The sequence below is a fragment of the Platichthys flesus genome, chromosome 3, assembly GCF_949316205.1.
Source record: "Platichthys flesus chromosome 3, fPlaFle2.1, whole genome shotgun sequence".
Classification (NCBI taxonomy): domain Eukaryota; kingdom Metazoa; phylum Chordata; class Actinopteri; order Pleuronectiformes; family Pleuronectidae; genus Platichthys; species Platichthys flesus.
Genome location: NC_084947.1, coordinates 9,372,662 through 9,390,704, shown reverse-complemented (window position 1 = coordinate 9,390,704; position 18,043 = coordinate 9,372,662). Strand labels below are relative to the sequence as shown.

General features: G+C 41.7%; 2 protein-coding genes across 3 annotated transcripts; both read right to left on the bottom strand.

Moving 5' to 3' along the window:
• Positions 1-368: 368 nt before the first annotated feature.
• On the bottom strand, positions 369-1,530 carry foxd5 (forkhead box D5). The gene has a single exon (XM_062384774.1). The coding sequence runs from the start codon at positions 1,528-1,530 to the stop codon at positions 478-480; it is 1,053 nt and encodes a 350-aa protein (XP_062240758.1). The 3' UTR covers positions 369-477.
• A 1,719-nt stretch (positions 1,531-3,249) lies between these two features.
• On the bottom strand, positions 3,250-17,647 carry cbwd (COBW domain containing). Of its 2 annotated transcripts, none has more exons than XM_062381815.1 (16): positions 17,535-17,647; positions 16,319-16,438; positions 16,041-16,127; positions 15,466-15,562; positions 15,123-15,214; positions 13,408-13,467; positions 12,489-12,526; positions 11,024-11,070; positions 10,401-10,487; positions 9,889-9,933; positions 9,088-9,144; positions 6,471-6,522; positions 4,663-4,731; positions 4,517-4,582; positions 4,250-4,376; positions 3,250-3,826 (listed from the first exon to the last, which is right to left on the bottom strand). In XM_062381815.1, exons 2-16 carry the CDS (start codon positions 16,416-16,418, stop codon positions 3,762-3,764), a joined length of 1,089 nt encoding a protein of 362 aa, XP_062237799.1. In that variant the 5' UTR covers positions 16,419-16,438; positions 17,535-17,647; the 3' UTR covers positions 3,250-3,761. The 2 variants fall into 2 exon arrangements, with proteins under 2 accessions (XP_062237799.1, XP_062237800.1); XM_062381816.1 differs by having other exon boundaries at positions 16,319-16,468; positions 17,535-17,640.
• Between the last annotated feature and the right edge of the window lie 396 nt (positions 17,648-18,043).

Genomic DNA, 18,043 nt, shown 5'->3' with positions numbered 1-18,043 from the left:
AGGGAGCAATCTTATAACTGACTAAATGACTACATCAATTTCAATAAGAAAGTTTGCACCTTTATATTAAGAGATCACATGTGCAGTTATTGGTTGGGAAAAGTAGTTTTTAATTAGGTTTTGTTGTCTCAGTTATTAGATCTAAATCGACAGGATTATTATTGTTATTGTTGTTTTTGTCATACATGCACCCAAACTGCACACTTTTGTGAGAGACATTAAAACAGAAAGCGTTGTACGTATTTTTCAAGACATTTATTTTGACACCTTAATAACAAATAAAAAAACACGTTCATAGACAAGGATTTCCACTGGAGCGAGATTCACAAATATATTACCACTCATCTTATTTACACTCACTTCTTCTTTTTAAGACATAACTTTGAATGTCAACTCACATAAATATCATGCAATTAAAACATTTCTTTAAGAAACACGTCTCCACGCAGACTCCAACACAAAGGCCCAGTTCAGTCTTCAGCAGCGAGGGTAGGAGAGTCTGAGCTGCTCGTTTATTAACGCGGCGGTGCTCAGCATGGCAGGAGGGCAGAAAGGAGTCCTGGGGGCCTGCAGAAGCGTCGGGACCAAACATGAGGGGCCCGACATGAGGTGACCGTACACGCTGTGCGGGCCCTGCTGTGGGTTCGGGTTCTGAGAGACGAAGGGAGAGGGTTTGCTGATGATGCTGTCGATGCTGAAGGAGCACTTGGCTTGCGGGCCCGACTTTGGCTCACTGAGCTCTGTTGGGCACACTCTGAAGTCTTTGGCACCACTGCACTTCCCTTGGTTGTTCAGAGTTTGTGGTAGAAGGTGATAGTTGGAGGGAGGCATCATGATGCCCTCCTGCAGGGGCATGTACCGGAGAGAAGTGGTGGGTGGGGGGCTCACCTGGCCCTGCACATAGTACGGCTGCCCATACGGTCGCTGGAAGTTCATGCTGGAGTAAAACATTAGTCCATCTTTTCCAAACTCGGGCTGGTTTCTCTTGAAGCGCTTCCTTCGCCGCAGGAAGCTGCCGTTGTCGAACATGTCCTCCGAAGCTGGGTCCAGGGACCAGTAGTTGCCTTTACCCGGGTTCCCAGGCTCCCTCGGGATCTTGATGAAACAGTCGTTGAGGGAGAGGTTGTGCCGGATGGAGTTCTGCCACGCGGGGAACTTGTCTCGGTAGTAGGGGAACTTGTTGCTGATGAAGTCGCAGATGCCACTCAGCGTCAGCTTCTTCAGCGGGCTCTGCAGGATGGCCATGGTGATGAGGGCGATGTAGGAGTAGGGAGGCTTCACCGAGCTGCTCTGGGCTTTCCTGGAAGGCTGTGCGTCTGGGTAGAAACTGTTCTCACTCTCCCCCGACGAGTCCGGCTCTGAGGAGTCACATTCAGCACCAGATTCTGCGGAGGAGCCCGCGTCCGTGGAGCACTCGTTTCCATATAAACGTCCGTGGGTAGGCTTATCCTCGCCCACTATGTCAATCTCATCGTCCTCTGTGGGCAAAGCGGCGTGTTGCGAGGCCTCAAATTCACTGGAGAGAGTCATGGTCACGAAAAACTCTGCTGTGCCAAGTGAGGCACAAATGGCTCGCCGTGCGTAAAATCAAAAGCACCTAGTCATGCGTAAAAGCGCATCTACTGTGTGGTTCCCCTTAAGCCTCGTGTGGCGGCTGTTTACTCTGATAGTGAGAGCTGTTGGCTTTATATGTTGAGAGGCTGCAGCCCAGCAGGCCAGTCCCTTTAACCCTGTGGACCTATCAGAGTGGCCCCTCACAGCGGGGAGCAGGAAACAAGAATACAGGTGGGGAGGGAGCTGAAGTGCGCAGGGCCCATTCATGCAGAGGAAGACCAGTTTCAGTAGTGATCTATCTTGTTATATAACAAACTCATTATGGGATTTATTTGAATTATGAGCTGATACTTAAGAGCAGACAATATATATCCAATTTTAAAGGATGATAATCACAGCAACTTCACAGCCTGTAAAACTCTATACGCGCTTTACGCACGTTCATATACTTTGGATAATCACTTTTTGCATTGAGTTCGGTTTGTGCTCTCTGGGTTTTGGGAAGTTGTGAGGACACTTCTGTGTCTGTCCTCTCTAATCATTTGATATTACAAATCCCACAGCAGCACAGTCGGAGGTGGGATGCTCTTGGGATTTTTAACACCACGCCTAACCCGTGATAAGAAACCAGGTGGCCCCCCTCGGAACCCCCGCGGGTTCGTTTAGTTTGCCACCTCTGGATGCCCGCGGGTGATGTGACCATGAAAATGGCCGTGGTGGGGCTCCCCGCGGCTCGAGAAGAAAGGAGGCAATGGTCGTCTTAACGAGACCATCAGCATCAGAATCGAGAAGGAAACGGCTCAGCTGCTCGGTGCGTTCAGGGCCACAGGGCTCAGCTCCGCTTTACGACCGGCGTGAATAAGCAGCGGAGTCATCCTCAAAGCAAACCGGTTCAACAGCGGATATGTGCCAAAGCCGTGTGCTAAACCATCTCCATTGCAAATTACCGAGTTGGGAAAACTCCACCTATTTCCTCACCTGACCGGGCCTACTGTGTGTGTGTGCGTTTGTGTGAGTGTGTGTGTTTGTGTGTGACATGGTTCTCTTTTGACTGTGCCTTTGAAAGCATTACAGCAAATCCAAGAAGATATAATTGTTTTAATTTGTCGAAAAAGCACATTTTAAACAAAGCTGCAGACTGCTCCACACAGTTAGTCAATGCAACTGATGTGTGGAGTAATTTTATTTTTCAAAGGGCTGATAAAGAAAATAAAAACAATTTAAAAAAAGAAAATATTCCCTTTGCATCTGGGTTAAGTAAAAATAGAGTTTTTAATTTAAGATTCAATCAAACCAGTAAAAACAGAACTGTTCCACTGTAGAAAGCTGAATAAATAAAAGGCAAACACTTATATTAGACCTCAGAACTATACACGTTTGTGAGGTGCTGACAAATTGTAATATGTTATTAAGAAAACTTTAGTGGAAAAACATTGTTTTACAAACTCACTGTTCTAATCATAGTCTGTTCACTGAATGCAAACTTTGAAAAGTCTTTGTATGCATTTCAAAACACTGAAAGCTAAGATGTTAATGCCCATTTCACACTTTGTTGAGTATCTTGTGACTTCCCCACTTCAGCACCTAGTTGTTATATTAATAGTTTGCTATTGTGAACTACGTGCACATTCTCACCATGTTAAAAATGTAAAAGTAAAACGTTAACATATATCAGAAAAATGACAGAGAACCATCTTCAGAAAAAAAGATTTATTTTGAATAATTTAAAAATACAGGATGATAAAGGCCAGAAACACGAGCGAGTCGCATTTACAAAATGCAGTCCCAGATTTGAAACAGTAAGTGCATCACTACTGGGGCTCTACCCTTCAAACACTGCAGATTTTACTAGGCTGTCATAATTAAAATGCAGCATATTGATTACATATCTTGATTTTTATGGTATCTTTTGTCAATACACACATTGTTGATTATTTATATATTTTTTGAAGGGGGCGGGGGATACATCACATTATTTAACTCAGGAACCAAAGCAAAACACACACTGTAGCTTTTAAACCTGGTAAAACTAGCGTCTCGATCACTACAGCACAGCCATCCTCTGGCGTACCTCACCCTCATGAAGGAAAGGAATTAACATCTGAAACACACGGCCCCAGATCCATGGACGACCAGAGACACAGCTTCTGCTCACGACTCAGCAGTTTTTGACGTGAAGAGGAGAAAAGATCTTCAAGCGATTTTCTCTATGACTCCTGCATCACTCTGGAAATGAACTGTTCCAGCAGAACCTCCTTGTCCAGGTTCCTACCTGCAAATGAGAATTTACAATTTCACTGTACCAGAGTAAGATGACAATAAAGTTTTTGAATCTTGGAGTGACCATTAAGTATGGCAAAAACACAGAAATGGTGGTTGAGGATAAAACTCATATTTTTGCATTTTCTGCAGACTTTTATTGAAGGAAATAATAAATCCATAAGTTAAAGAGTCTCAAAACTCTAATGGACAATTACAGCAGAGAACTTCAGATGACAATTCATACAAGAACTACTAAACTTTAAAGATATGAATCAATGTTAATGAACAACAAACATGGGTGAACATTAGGATTGAAAACGTTAATGTCAAGTTTCTGCCAGTATGATGAAACTCATTGAATGGGCGACATTTACAGAGGTGGTTTAATAATTATGTCAAGATAAACATGTGAAAGAAGTGTGTGTGTCTTCACCTATGAAGACCAGTCGGTTGATCCGCAGGTTCTCCTCCCAAAGCTGTGGAGTGTCATTCAGCTCGTACAGCTCGTGGACCCCCTGCAGCATCACTTGGTGGGCGTTAGCTGCAAATGATACTATGCCCTGAAAACACACAAGTCACAAGTCACGAGTGACACATTAACCCGCGCTGAATGAAGACTCTGGAGCCGCTTAATACGGGTAATACAGCGGCTGTTATTGATCACTGCAAACACCGGGGTGCATACTGTTCTCTAATGTACCTTTAACCGGATGACGGTCATGGGTTGCCCCTCTTTGTTTTTGAACATCTTTTCCCATAAGAGCTCCTGAAACACAGGAAAGTGGGTGTTTACTTTGCAAAGCAATAAAGACAGCGGGTGAGCCGGATGATGCAGAGTGTGTGTACCTGGATGAAAATATTCAAGGCGTCCTCAGAGAGATCTCCAGCCACCTCAAACGTCACCGTTAAAATACTCTGAAAATCACACAGACACTATTTTACTGGAATTCATGGAAGAATTTCGAAAAATAATTAAATCGTTTTTCAAGGCAATAGTGAAAGAATCGGCTAAATGTGTGAATGTGATGTCAAAGTAGCGAAACTACCTCAAAGTAATTCATTACAAGTAGAAAATACTTTGTTACAAGAATCTTCTATAAGCACTAAGGCTTGAAAGATAATAAAGTATCAAACGAAAATAAGAACTTGGCAAATGTCCAATCCAAAGTGTAATATTTTCTCATTTACACTATATGTTTTTGAAAAGATTATTTTACTTCAATGTTGCAAAGGAAGAGCTAAGTTTATGGATTAAATAAACTGTTGGCTAAAGTTTAATCTACAGGAAATCATTTACAAACTGATCTTTAAAATCTAGTAGAAGAAATAAGTAACTAACAAGGTAACAAGTAGCTGTCGAAAAACCAGTAATATAAGTAGAAGTCATGAAATCAAAGTATTCAAGTTAATTTAAGTACCTTGAGTTATACTGTAAGTTCACTGCTTGTTCGAGTCTACTTAGTTACACTGAGTAGGACACACGGATGGCACTTCTTTTAACATATATTTTTCGGGGTTTGAGGAATTAGCATAGTCATAATGAAACATTAAACAAAAGACGTGTTTTTTACGCCCCGGCTGATGACTTTGTCAATGACTGTGTCAAATCCCACGACTCCCAGCAATGGCACCTCGCTCTACTTCTCACACTCACACACACACAAGCTCCCCAATACTTCCTTACAGCATTAAAAGGGCACTTTGCAGATATTTGGGGGGTGGTGGTGGCGGTGGTGGGGGGGGGGTTGTTGTGTTGAAGTGTTAAGGTTACACACTTCCTTGTCATTTGGTATAACAACAGAAAAACAGCATTCTCATTTACATGAAAAGAGCAACATGGGGGAAGGAGGGGGCGGGGGGTCTGAGGGACGCTGAGCTTCATGCGGGAAAGGGGGACCCGGAGAAAACAGACAACAATGGCGTTATTTGCCCACACAAACAACCCCTCAGCCCTCTCCTCATCCTGTGATAAAAGTTCACGGTTATAAAAGCAGCAGCAAGATGAGGCCTAATTGCTGGAAGCGGTCATTTGCTCTACAGCGCAGATGAAAGAAAGAAATGGAACGAGATTAAATGGAGAAAACGTTTCACTCATAATTCACATCTTCGTGGAAAAGAACCTCTCTTAAATGATGTTTGGTTCTGGGAATAAGTTGTATCTCTCTTCTAAAATGGAAAACTTGACGTTTCCCGTTCATATCTGACAAACAGCTGTTGATAACCTGGTGAAATGCAGCCTTTATACCCCATTTTATGACATGTGGATCTAAGTCAACCAGCTGCAGAGCCATAATATGTAGCCAGGACTCTGGCCAGTCTAGCCAATACAGTGACGTCTAGAGAAATTCAATGTCTGTGCCGCCACGTATGACCCGGGACTGCATCTATTTGTAGTGCGACAGGGAAACATCAAAAGCCTCAAGTGGATCTCGAACACAAAACCCAAAGCAGGGAGGGAGTTTTCACTGCGGTGTCACAGCCTGGGGGAATGCAAGGCACAGATTTAGCCCCAGGAGAATGCATCCCCCCTTTTTTTTGCAGTCGGTAGGAAATGATGTGTTGAAATAAATTAGCAAACAAAACAAGGAAAACTTGAAGAGAGTGAGTGCAGGGAGCGAGTAAGTGTGAAACAGCTCCGAGCAGACAGACAATACCTTGTCGAGATGGGGGCTCGTCGGTTTCACAAGCCGGAGCTTCTCGGCCAGACTTTCAGAGGAGAGGAGAAATGAAAAGCCATGAAAGTTTTCTGCAGTTTCATCCAATATATCAGAGTCATTTTTTCACTTTAAAAAGCTCAAGAGATGAAAATGCTGCATTTATCACATTCATCCAACATTTATTCTTAAATACTCAAATAAGACTTTTAAATATTCTGCTTTTGTTTGTATCTGTCAGCTGCCCAGTGGCGTATTTTACACCGAGTCACAGTTTGAGTTTTGTAGGATCTTATTTTCCATCTCTAAAGTTTTCACAAGTCCATTTAGGGTTGCGTCATTAAGCAGTGATACAGAACACTTTGTATTCCCCTGTGAGAAACACGTCAATAATGTGGTTCCGTTTCCTCTCTGTTCTAGTTGCTGACATTAGAAGTTATTGTTCTGGTTTGGTGAACGATGACTGTAGGATTGTACACAGCTCTTAGGTTGATTAAGGACCCCCCCCCCCTCCCCAAAATGGATTGTAAGACAAATTAAATAATATTAATCAGCATTTCTACCGCATGTTGTGCTATTTCGTAGTCTTCATTAGAATCACATCTATAGTTTCCATTTAGGTTGTTTCTCAGATAATCTTTTCATGATAGTTTTAGTAACTGTATTTTTAATGTCATGATCAAATTACTTGTTTAACCCTAATTTTGTCACATTTAGTGTTCCTATTGTACATTGTTTATTTGCCTGCTGTAAAAGACAGTTTTATTATCAATGAAGTTTTCATGCTTAAATAAAGGCAAAAGAAAATGAGTGTCTAAAGAACAGTGTACAATATAATTAAAAACAAAGAATGTTTTTTTTACTACTTGTATTTGAGTCCTAGGTCTTTTCTGCAGAAGATGTGTGGATTATACCATTTTGGACTGTACCATTTCCCCTGTGTGTGTTTCTCACAGTACAGCACAAAGTGTTCTGTATCAGTGCTTAATGACACAGCTCTGAATGGACTTGTGAAAACTTTAGAAATGGCAATTAAACCCTACAAAACACTCACCACCACCCCCAAATAAACCACAGCCCTTGTTCTCCCCATCAGACCTCACAAGGAGGCTAAATGTTGTGTCCAGCAGCTCGAGCCCTGTGTGCTGTTAGTGCCACACAGGCAGAGCGGCGGGGGGCCGCTTCAAACAGCCAGCATGGGATCGAGGGGAGGAGGGGCCCGGACTCTCAAAGGCAGGGGGAAGACGAGCTGTGTGTTGGGACATGGGGGACTCCTCGGGAGTCAGTGGACACACACAGCTCTAATCCTCTGCAGCTGGTCACAGAGACACTGACCGAGGGCATGTAAGAGAGTTTTAACACCGCGGCCCGCTCCATTCACATGAAGAGATGAACACTGATGCTATTCATGAGAAAGACATTCTACAGGGGATACAATATGATGACCACCCTGTGGTGTAACAGGGGGACGCTCAATAAAGGAGTCTGTTAATTAGAGAGAAACACGGTGAGCAATAGTATCAAAGACCGTCGGGTACACAGTTCAGACAGGGGAGCAACAAAGGCCGTCGATGCAGCCAAATAAGTTCTTGATCCTTCACGGCGAGTTTTAGAATAGACACCGTACAGGAGGACAGTGGATATCATCAGCAGACACACAGACCACTGGAGGAAGATTGTGTCACAGCTGATACGTTTTCCTATGTGTGGAATTTGTGGTTGTCCACATGAGAAATGTTTATTTCAAACAGTGTTTCACTCAATATCTATTTTAATATCGATTCTGGTCTCAGCTCAGGATATTCAGCCTCGACTATAAGACACAGAGTCCTATGTTGATTTTATCTCCTTTACTGAACTCAATTGATTTCATTTAAATGTTCAAAAATAAACCTTTACATTGAAAATCAGGGGTAATATAGGGGTCAGGGGTCTGAGTAGTGCAACATCTTTGAGATTTATTTTCTTCTCGATTCCCCCATCCGTGGAGAATGGGAACGTGGTGCGACGGTATTCTAGAATGAGAGGTGTCACATGTAACATCATCTGCCCCACCATGCTGGCTCTGCCTTATACACTGAAACTGATCCGGCTCTGTGACTAACTCGACAGTCTGTATAAAGAAAGATCAATGGTCCCCCACCTAGTTCAGCTTAACTCTGGCCAATTTCGTTCCTGTCTTACCCAGGGTAGATTGAAGAGTTATCTTGTTTATAAATTCTAATTCAACATTTGGAAACTTTGCCAAAATACTGCGATTAAAAATGTAGTGAAGCCTAGAACATGGGCAGGGCTCTGGCACAGGAGTCCTTCCCTGGACCGAAGGATGTTCTGAGCAGCGCAAGTATAAACAAACTACATGACAAAGGTTGAACATCATCATCATCATTTATCCACCAGAGAGCAATGACTTCATAATGCCCCTCTCAGCACATGTTCGTCTTAGTCTCAGTCAATTTTAGGCATCCTCAAAATATGTTGTCTTCATCGGTTGGAAACGCTGAAACTAGGCTTTAAAATAAAAGGTTGATTTTGATTCCATTTCTTGAAACTTAAAGACAATTTGTTCTCAATAAAAACATTGGGAGTACATGAGAATGGGAGGAAACCGACTCACTTTGCTCCGTCCTTACTGTCGAAACAATGTAGATCCAGAACTTCAGAGAGATCCACCCTGTGAAAGAAGATCACCGCTTATTCAGCCTTTTTTCTATTTCAATTTAAAGTGTGACTATGACTTTATATCTGTGGGTAAAAAAAAAAATTAAGCAAGAAATTCCAACACATGCAAATTTGCTAAAAATAACATTCAGGATAACTGAGTGAAGTGACTTAAGCGAGAAGTTGTGGGAATGTTTTTCCGATTAACCCCTCGCTGCACGGTGTCTTTCATGTCGCCACCCTGGTCTGAACTCCCTGTGGGGGGGGGGGGGGGGGGGGGGGGGGGAGCGAAGCCGATCCGAAACACACCCCAACCTTTCACACACTGCTTGTGCTAGCCAGATGCTACTTGGGTGCAACAACACACAACATGCCAACTTAAAGCACATAAACACACATACTTGCACACGTGCAGGCTGACACACACGCAACCATGGTGGCTTGAAGACCCGGGGTCAAGGAGCAAAGAGTTGTGGGTAACTGGAAACCATTTGAAGGTTTGGTGTTTACTCAGGGTGCGCCAGTTTGTGTATTTATACGCGTGTGAGTGTTGGGGGGTTCTCACGAGCAATGTTATGCCTGAACTGCTTCATCTTTGATACGAAGATCTGAGGAGCAGCAGCAGCACGTGGAGTTCATAGAGGGAAACTGGCCACAGAGGAACTACATGACCTTAACACACACGCACACACACACATACACACACACAAACGCACAGGCACACACATGCACGTAAAAAAAAACACAGAACACTTACCTCGATCTCTGGCATTCTAGAATCTTGACGAGACCATTTATCGACCTGAAGTGAAAGAAAAAGCATGAAGTAAAGCTATTTGTAATGTAAACATCTCTTAAATGTAAATATATATTTTTATAACTAAAACCCTGATAAATGGCACCCAGAGCCCAACTGTCCCGTTCAATTCAATCAAGATGCAACAAATTGCACGTACACAGATATCAGTCCCCTTGATATGCCTGATTTGTATAATTATCCACATCATTCACAAAATGACCCCAAAAAACTATTTCTAGATCCACCTCCTTAATCCAGTGAGCTCCAAAAGTTAATCTGTTCTTCCTTAGCCCAAAACCACTCTTTTCCCACCAAGTTTCAAGAAATCAGTTCAGCAATTTTTGCACAATCCTAACAGACCAGCAAACAGCAATGAAAACATGACCTCCTTGGCTTAGGTGGGGGGGTTTAAAGAAATGTAATGGTCGATGAAAGAGGATAATAAGCAGCATCAATTATAAGGTTATGACCTGACAGTGTCTCGAACTCGGTTTAGCTCGTCCTCAGTCACCAGGTCTGTCTTGTTGATAACAGTCAGGTCGGCGAGAGCAATCTGTCTGAAAAGAAATGAAATACAACAGATACAGTTTATTAGGCATCATGATTCTCAACATTTACCACTAACAGCAGTCATAGATCTCCAGGACTTAAATCAGGACGTCACTGCCTGGTCACATTGTTTGTCCATTGTGTGTGTGTGTGTGTGTGTGTGTTTGTCACATGCCAAACTCAAATGGGAGCTGAGTTTGTTCAGTTTGGAGGTGAAAACACAAACAGAGACAAAGAATGTGAAGGGTCGTCCGACTGCTCTTTCTTCATTAGTGTATTTAGTCAACAAACTCGTCCCTCTCTCTCTCTCTGTGTCTCCTCCAGCATTCAGCTGCTGGAGGAGACAGAGAGAGAGACGTCCAGGGAGACAGACAGAGGGGAGACCTATTTAGACCCTCTTTATGGAATATTTTGGCCATTTTGGGGAAATGCACATATTCATGTTCTTTCCAAAGAGAACCTTGCTCATGTCAACTTGGCAAACAACTTTAAACAAGTGAAAGAACAGACAAGGTTCTTTTTTTTAAAACTCCATGGAACATACCTGACTGCTTCATTCACAAGTCCATCTGATTTTTCTTCGGCCAGTTGCTACAGAGAGAAAAGATAGTGAACTCAAATTACACATGCATCCACAAAACTAACAAAAAGTAAGAAAGTGCTCTAGCCGACCATTTTTGAAAAACATTAACATCTCAGTGAACGTAGCCAACATAAAAAGTGGCAGATAGATTGATTTAAGAAAGGCCTGCGTTTCATCCTGGTGAACTGAGTGACTCTCTGAGCACATGAAACCTCAGGAGATCCCTTTTGCAGCAGTTTCATCCGACAGTTTAATATCTGATAACAGAGCGAGCAGGAGGTGTTAACCTGGATCCTGACCCCTGAGCGTCAATCTGACACGATCCTGTCACTGCCCCCAATCACCATAGCTTCAACTCTGACTGAAGAAATGACAAAAACAATAGATTAACCGACTTCTGCTTTGTATTCCATGACCTCTGCATGGAGAGACAAAGGCCCTTCAGAGGGTGTGAGGGGTTAAGACGCAGGTGAATCTGAAGCCTCTCATACAGACAGATGAGGGGAGAGGAAGGGGAGTGGATGTGACAGTCCTATTAAAAAGTTAACATCTCTGTTATCAATTACTCCTTCACTACGAGTTACCCGCTCCTTCTTTCTGTCATCGTTTCCTTCCTTCCCTCTCTTTCTCCACTTGGAGGACAGATCAGCGCCGAGGCCATGAGATGTGTCACCTCACTGCCTGTGACACCTTCAAATTAGAGCCCATTATCTCGGTGTCACTTATCCTGTTCCTTTTAAATACCACAGGGAGGGCAGGGTGTGAGTGAGAGAGTGTGTGTGTGTGTGTTTGTGCTGGTGGGAAACAGTCACTCTCACAGGCGTCATTACTTATTTTGACTTTTAAATCATTTTTGAGCGACGTAATTTTTTTGTGTTGGTGCTCATACACTGATACAAGTCATAAAGCACATACAGATATATAAGTTTGTCGATAAAAGAAGCCGATATGAACCTTTCGAAGAAATATCATTCTCTTGTTATGTTTGCTGAAAACTTTGATTTCACAGAATAAATAATACATATAAAATTAGCATTTATGGTCACAATTTATGTAAAAATGAAACGTCTTCTTCATAACAGCATCTCAGGAATGATTGCATCTGTATCTGAAATATTTTACTTGCTAATATTTGTATTAGCATCTACCCCCAAAAATCTGCATAGATTTGGCTCTATATATACACATTGTAAGAAACCAACAGTCCAAAACCCAAAGATATTGAATTTACAAACAGGCAGACCAGGCAATATATAAAATGTTCTAATAAGAAAATGTTGTTAATTAATGACTTTGGTAGTTGATTAATCAACTATCATAATTGTTGACATTTTACTTTCTGCATATTAAAATATCAATTTGTCCAACTGTTTAATTTCTAAACCAGATACACCATCTCATATGTGAACTTCCACTTCATACATACCTTCAGTCCATACTTGGCATCGATGACGGTGACTATGCCTGCGATGAACGAGATGTACAAGTTATTAGAATCAGTAAAACGACAACTTGTGTGAATTCTGTTGTGACCCGCCGTCGCCTTTTGGTGTTTAGTTTTGTCTGCTGACCGCTGCCACCTCCTCAGCTATGTGAGGGAGACTTTTGCTCCGGCAGCCTGTCACAACAGAGCCGACAGCTGCGTATGTGGTGTGAGGAGCAGGACACCGTTCATGCAAACACACACAGAGCAGGTAAATAAACTGTGTTGCAGGCCAGGTACCATTTGGACAGGTCACAAAAATGTCTCTTACAAATTGTACTGTTGACCTTTCAACGACAGATGAAGCTGCTTTCAGACATGAACGAAAATCAAGACATTTTTTGGGGCTGCATGTGGGAACGCAAACGTTTTAGTCAGTTACTCCAATCCTAACCAATAACGCTGAGCATGAAAAAGAGAAGCCATAAACGTAGAAGACGCCGGAAAAAGATGTCAACTTGGAAAGACAATGAGATTTGAGAGCTTTTGGTGATAAGGTGTTTTCTGCAGCCGAATTTAGATGTCATGTTTTACCCAGGCACCAGCCCTCATCTGAATTGTTCTTAATATGTGAAGGTCTATTTTCCAGATATTTTAAAGAGTTCCCGTCTGAAAAAGGCTCGATTGTGTTATTTGCAAGGAAATGCTTGATTTGTGCTGCATTTTCAAGTTGATCAGTCTTATAAAGCCATTTAAACACCACCAGTAACCTGCGTAATGATTTAAATGGAAGCATTAAATTACATAGCTCATTTAATGTTACATTTGACAGACCAACGATAAGTGAGAGATCATGTTTAGTGCAGAAAACAAAGTGAGACAGAGCATCAGGGACAAAGAGCATCAGGGACAAATATCTCACCGTCCAGATAGATGTCACTGCCCAGCTCTGCGTCGACCCAGAACATGGAGGCCACAGCGCCTGCCAGAGGATCAGAAATGTTGTCTTAGATTAAACGACTGACATAATGATAGGGTACATATGCATTGATCAGAAAATTGTAATTGTAAATATTGACCATGTAAAAATTCATTCAGCTATTAATGAAACAATAAAGTAGCAAATATACATTACATTACATGTCATTTAGCTGACGCTTTTGTCCAAAGCGACTTACATTTTTAGAACACTCAACATTTATGAGGGGCCATTTAGGGGTTCAGTATCTTGCCAAGGACACTTAGGCATGCAGATGGGAAAGAGTGGGATTCGAACCGGCAACCTTCTTGATGCAGAACACACGCTCTATCCCCTAGGCCACGCTCTCCCAAATATCAAGTATTGAGTACTCATCAGCAGCAAATACTCACATTTGAAAACCTGGAACCAGAACATTCAGCATTTTTAATTCCTAAGAGATGTCTGGTTGATTGATTACTACTATCATAATTTATATATTAGCGAAATCCTCATCCTCAGTATTTTTTGTGTTTAATGTCAGTACTTTCTGGAAGCCTGCATGTTTTTTTCTTGCTGAGCTTTGTGGAGCAGATAAGACCAATATCAGAGGCTTTCAATTGTTTATCTCCTGCTCGTACATTTGGTTTGTTTTTCGATTTTCCTTTGAAGGCGGTTATTATAAGACCCGATGTTTCCGTGCCAGCCACAGCTTGTTCACATAATTCCTTTTCGTCAAGCTGCCGAGAGAGAATAGGAAAGCATTGTAAATATTTGATGGATGCCTAATGAAAACACAGTTTTTGAGTGGCATGTTTCACATAACCCATCCAACCTCCTCCTGAACGGAAGGGGAGAATCCCTCGGGAGCCCTGGTGATTGACAGTGCCGCCGGAGCCAATGACAGACCTGTCCTAGCCGATAACAAGCCTGTCTCAGCCAATGACGTGGCAGAGATGTGAGGACAGTCTTGAGTCTGAGCCTTGCTCCGTTGGTTCCGTCTGTGAGGCCAAGTGGTGTGTGTCTGCCCGTGTCTCCCACCTCCTGACACCTGTCAGTTAGCGACACACACCGATCGCCACAGCCCTCTAATAGCCTAATATTGATTTCCTGATTCAAACCTCAGAGCTGAATGGACATATAGGTTTCTGTTTTGACTGTCCAGATGCAAATAGGCTCCTTGGATTCACAGAGGCACAATTCTGGAGTCACAAAACATTTCACTTCTGATGTGGGTTTTACAAAGAAATCTCCATAAATATTTAGACTAATGGAATTGATCTATAGGTCATTCCTTATATGTTGTGCCAGGAACACTAAGCTGTTTTATGTCAAATAAAAAAGACAGAACAGACTCAGGAGGATCAGAGTGCAGGATGGTGGCAATAATAGTGAACATTCAACAGGGCAACTCTAACATGCAACAATAAAACAGATATTCTTTAAGTACATAGAAATAATGTACTGCTTCAATCCAATTTAGTTACATTACTTAACTATTTGACACAAGGATTTGAAGACCTCACTCACTTAATTTCTGTCTGTACTGTCAGTACCAGTTCCACATTTAAGAATATCTGTTGAATGCAGTCTTAACCTGTTTAATTTTAGTTGTAATATTTGAAAATGTGGTCTATTAACATTTTTTTTTCCAATAACTACTCTTGCAAAAATCGTACCTGGATCAGCGAGTCCAGTGGTTTCTAACAGGATGTAGTCAAACTTTCCTTTCTTCTCCATCAGGTTCTCAATGGCTTTGAGACCATTGTCCCTGAAAACATCGAAATAAAAGCCAGAAATTGTTTCCAAAGGGCAAATGCAAATCTCTTATACAAAATACCCAGAACATTTCTAAAGTGACATTATACAAAAAGTAAAACAAAGCAAGACAGTGGTTATTAGCGCCTCATTAACACATCAATTCTTATATGTATTGAACATGTGACAAAAACCACATATCAAGTTAGAAGCAACCTTGGATTCTGTTAATTGAAAACAATAAGAGACGGTTAATCTTCATACTTGACCGAGCAGCAGAGGCAGCCGTTTCTCAGCTCCAGCCACTCCTCGTACAGCTCCCCCCCTTGGCTCACTGCGAGGGACTTCTCCAGGGCACTGCCTGCAGAGGGAGGAATTACAGTCACTGATACAGAAAGATGTCCGACTGCTGTCAAGAGATATAAACAACAATTAATGGGGAAATCCACAACTTTGAAAAAGTAAAGACACAGGATTTAAAGGGAAACTGGATTTTATAATCAGTTCAATGAAAAAATGCCAGCGATTCTAACCAGAAAAACTGCACAACACGGATACAGTAAGAAAAAAAGTGTGAAATTGTACTAGGGTCAATGTGAGTATAAAGTATAATATCTGACAATCTGTGATACATGGTGAAAAACTAATTTTACGAGCTGCTCTGGGTTCAAGGCAAAATGTTACTCTGCTGTCCTCTTGTGGAAATCTCTGAGAATACAACGATCACCACACAACACTTTTGTAATATAATGTGTTATATGTGTGTAGGGCATCTTCTGACTAAAAAAGAAAGTTGTGAATATTAATTTGTTGTTCTCCAAAAGACACGATGAGTTTACCCTCTCCAAATTCATTGAGTATGACGGCGATCCGCTTGTTGTGCTGCTCTGTTAATATGTAGTTCAGGAGCGTGGTCTTTCCAGCACCTACAGACAAACAGGGAACCAAGGGATTTGTGAGCAACACTTACAACAGAATACATTCTTATCATTACGAGAGTGAACAATAGCCTGGTCTAGGATCAGAGCTGCTATTGTTTGTGAGGAGGATAGACTGTGATATTATAATCCAGTTGATAATCGTACTAAAGCCGTTTGTAACACAGACAGTCTCTCACCGAGGTAGCCTGTGATGATGGTGACAGGGATCTGCTCTGCAGTGCCGCCGGCCTGGGCGGCGATGGGAACCAGCTCTGGGCAGTCATCGTCCTCTTCCATCACCAGAAACCCAGCTTGTCCTGCAGGGCCACAAGATGGATGAGATGAATCTGTACAGAGACACATTATAAACAGCCAGTGACACATTCAAGTGTAAATAAGAAAACTGGGAATAGAATTTGATGTAGTCACTGACAATTGAGTCATGTGTTAAACTAGTAGATGCCCAAAAGGTTAGACTATACAAATCTTATTATCAACATATAATGTTTATCAATTGCAATAAATAAATAGCTCAAAATATATCAATATATTGCTTGAGCATTGTGCGAGCATTGGGAAAAGGTATAACACATAATTGGTTTTAATGTTCTACCTCTAACTTTGCTCTGCTTCACTTTACTTTTATGAAACTTGGCACATGTTCAGATGTTGTGCTGTGGATTTGTCTGTTCCCTGTACTTATTTGAAATCAAGAGGTGACCCATAGTTTACAGTTGAAGCTCCCATCCACCAGATCTGCTGAATCTGCAGTTAGCTTTATATGTATGTATAGATGGATATAGTTATTAGTGTGAACCTTATCTTGTGTGTTTTAAAAAAGCTCTATACACCTGAAGTATTATTATCACTGTTATAATCTGCATGATTTCATATAGGATATTTACTCTAAAATTGTAATCTTCTAAAGCAGAAATGAAATCATTCATTTATGCTGCAACTTTATTTATATTGAATAACTTGGCTTATGCTTGCACCTGTACAGGAAACTCAGAATTATTGCATGATAACACCTTTATTCTTATTTTTCTTCTTATCATTCTGGGCATGACATTTTCGTTCAGGGGAAAGTTTTTAGGAATTAAATAAGAGTAATACTTCTATGATTGTTGTATAAAAGGCAACATAGAGATTATTTACAGCCTGTATCACGTGGGACAATCACAGTCACATTCAATGACCTGTCAGTCTTCAGCCATCCCTCATAAGAAATCATAACATTTCAGAAATCATAGAAGAAGAACATAAAGGACTCTAGTCTAGTTCTCAGTAAATAAACAGTGCAGGAGCATCGCATAGAAAACGTGGATTTCACATCCTTCCTCCCTCAGAATGCGACACGACAGCACAACAGAAGCAACATTCGTGGTTTCACAGAGGCTGGAGAGAAATTACCTGCTGTCGGTGTTAAAGGTTTTCAGCACAAACCCTGTTTCCCTGAAAGCTGCAGAGGATTCACCGTGGACACCAAGCGATCTGACAATGTGCGACACTGTTGACGCTCCGCCGGAAACCCTGACGCAGAGATAGTAGTTCCGCCTCATGTTAGTTCACGGTCAGTCCGCAGAAAGGAAACAACATGGTTATAAACATCACAGAGTTGGACACTGAAGAGATTATAGATAAGTAAAACATTTCTTGATAATATATTCATAAATATTTAAAATTTTCCTCATTCTCATAGGCAGGTTTGTCGACGAGATTCAGTGTGATGACACGCTTTCACCATAAGGGGGAGGCAGAAAGTAGTCCCTGCTTCAATCTACTTTCCCCACAAAATAACTTGAATAGTTTAGAAGTTAATAAACAAAAGAACAAAACAACTATTCGAAACATCACATCCCTCCAAAATGATGACCAACAGTTTTAAAGTTGGACTTTATAGAAATATAATTGTCTCAAAA

Coding starts and splice junctions, on each gene's coding strand:
- foxd5 (XM_062384774.1), bottom strand. CDS start 1,530: ATGACTCTCTCCAGTGAATTTGAGGCCTCGCAACACGCCGCTTTGCCC.
- cbwd (XM_062381815.1), bottom strand. CDS start 16,418: ATGGAAGAGGACGATGACTGCCCAGAGCTGGTTCCCATCGCCGCCCAG. Junction 15,215..15,465: donor TGCCTCTGCTGCTCGGTCAA/GTATGAAGATTA, acceptor CGATGTTTTCAG/GGACAATGGTCTCAAAGCCA. Junction 6,523..9,087: donor GACAGTAAGGACGGAGCAAA/GTGAGTCGGTTT, acceptor CTCCTCTGAAAG/TCTGGCCGAGAAGCTCCGGC.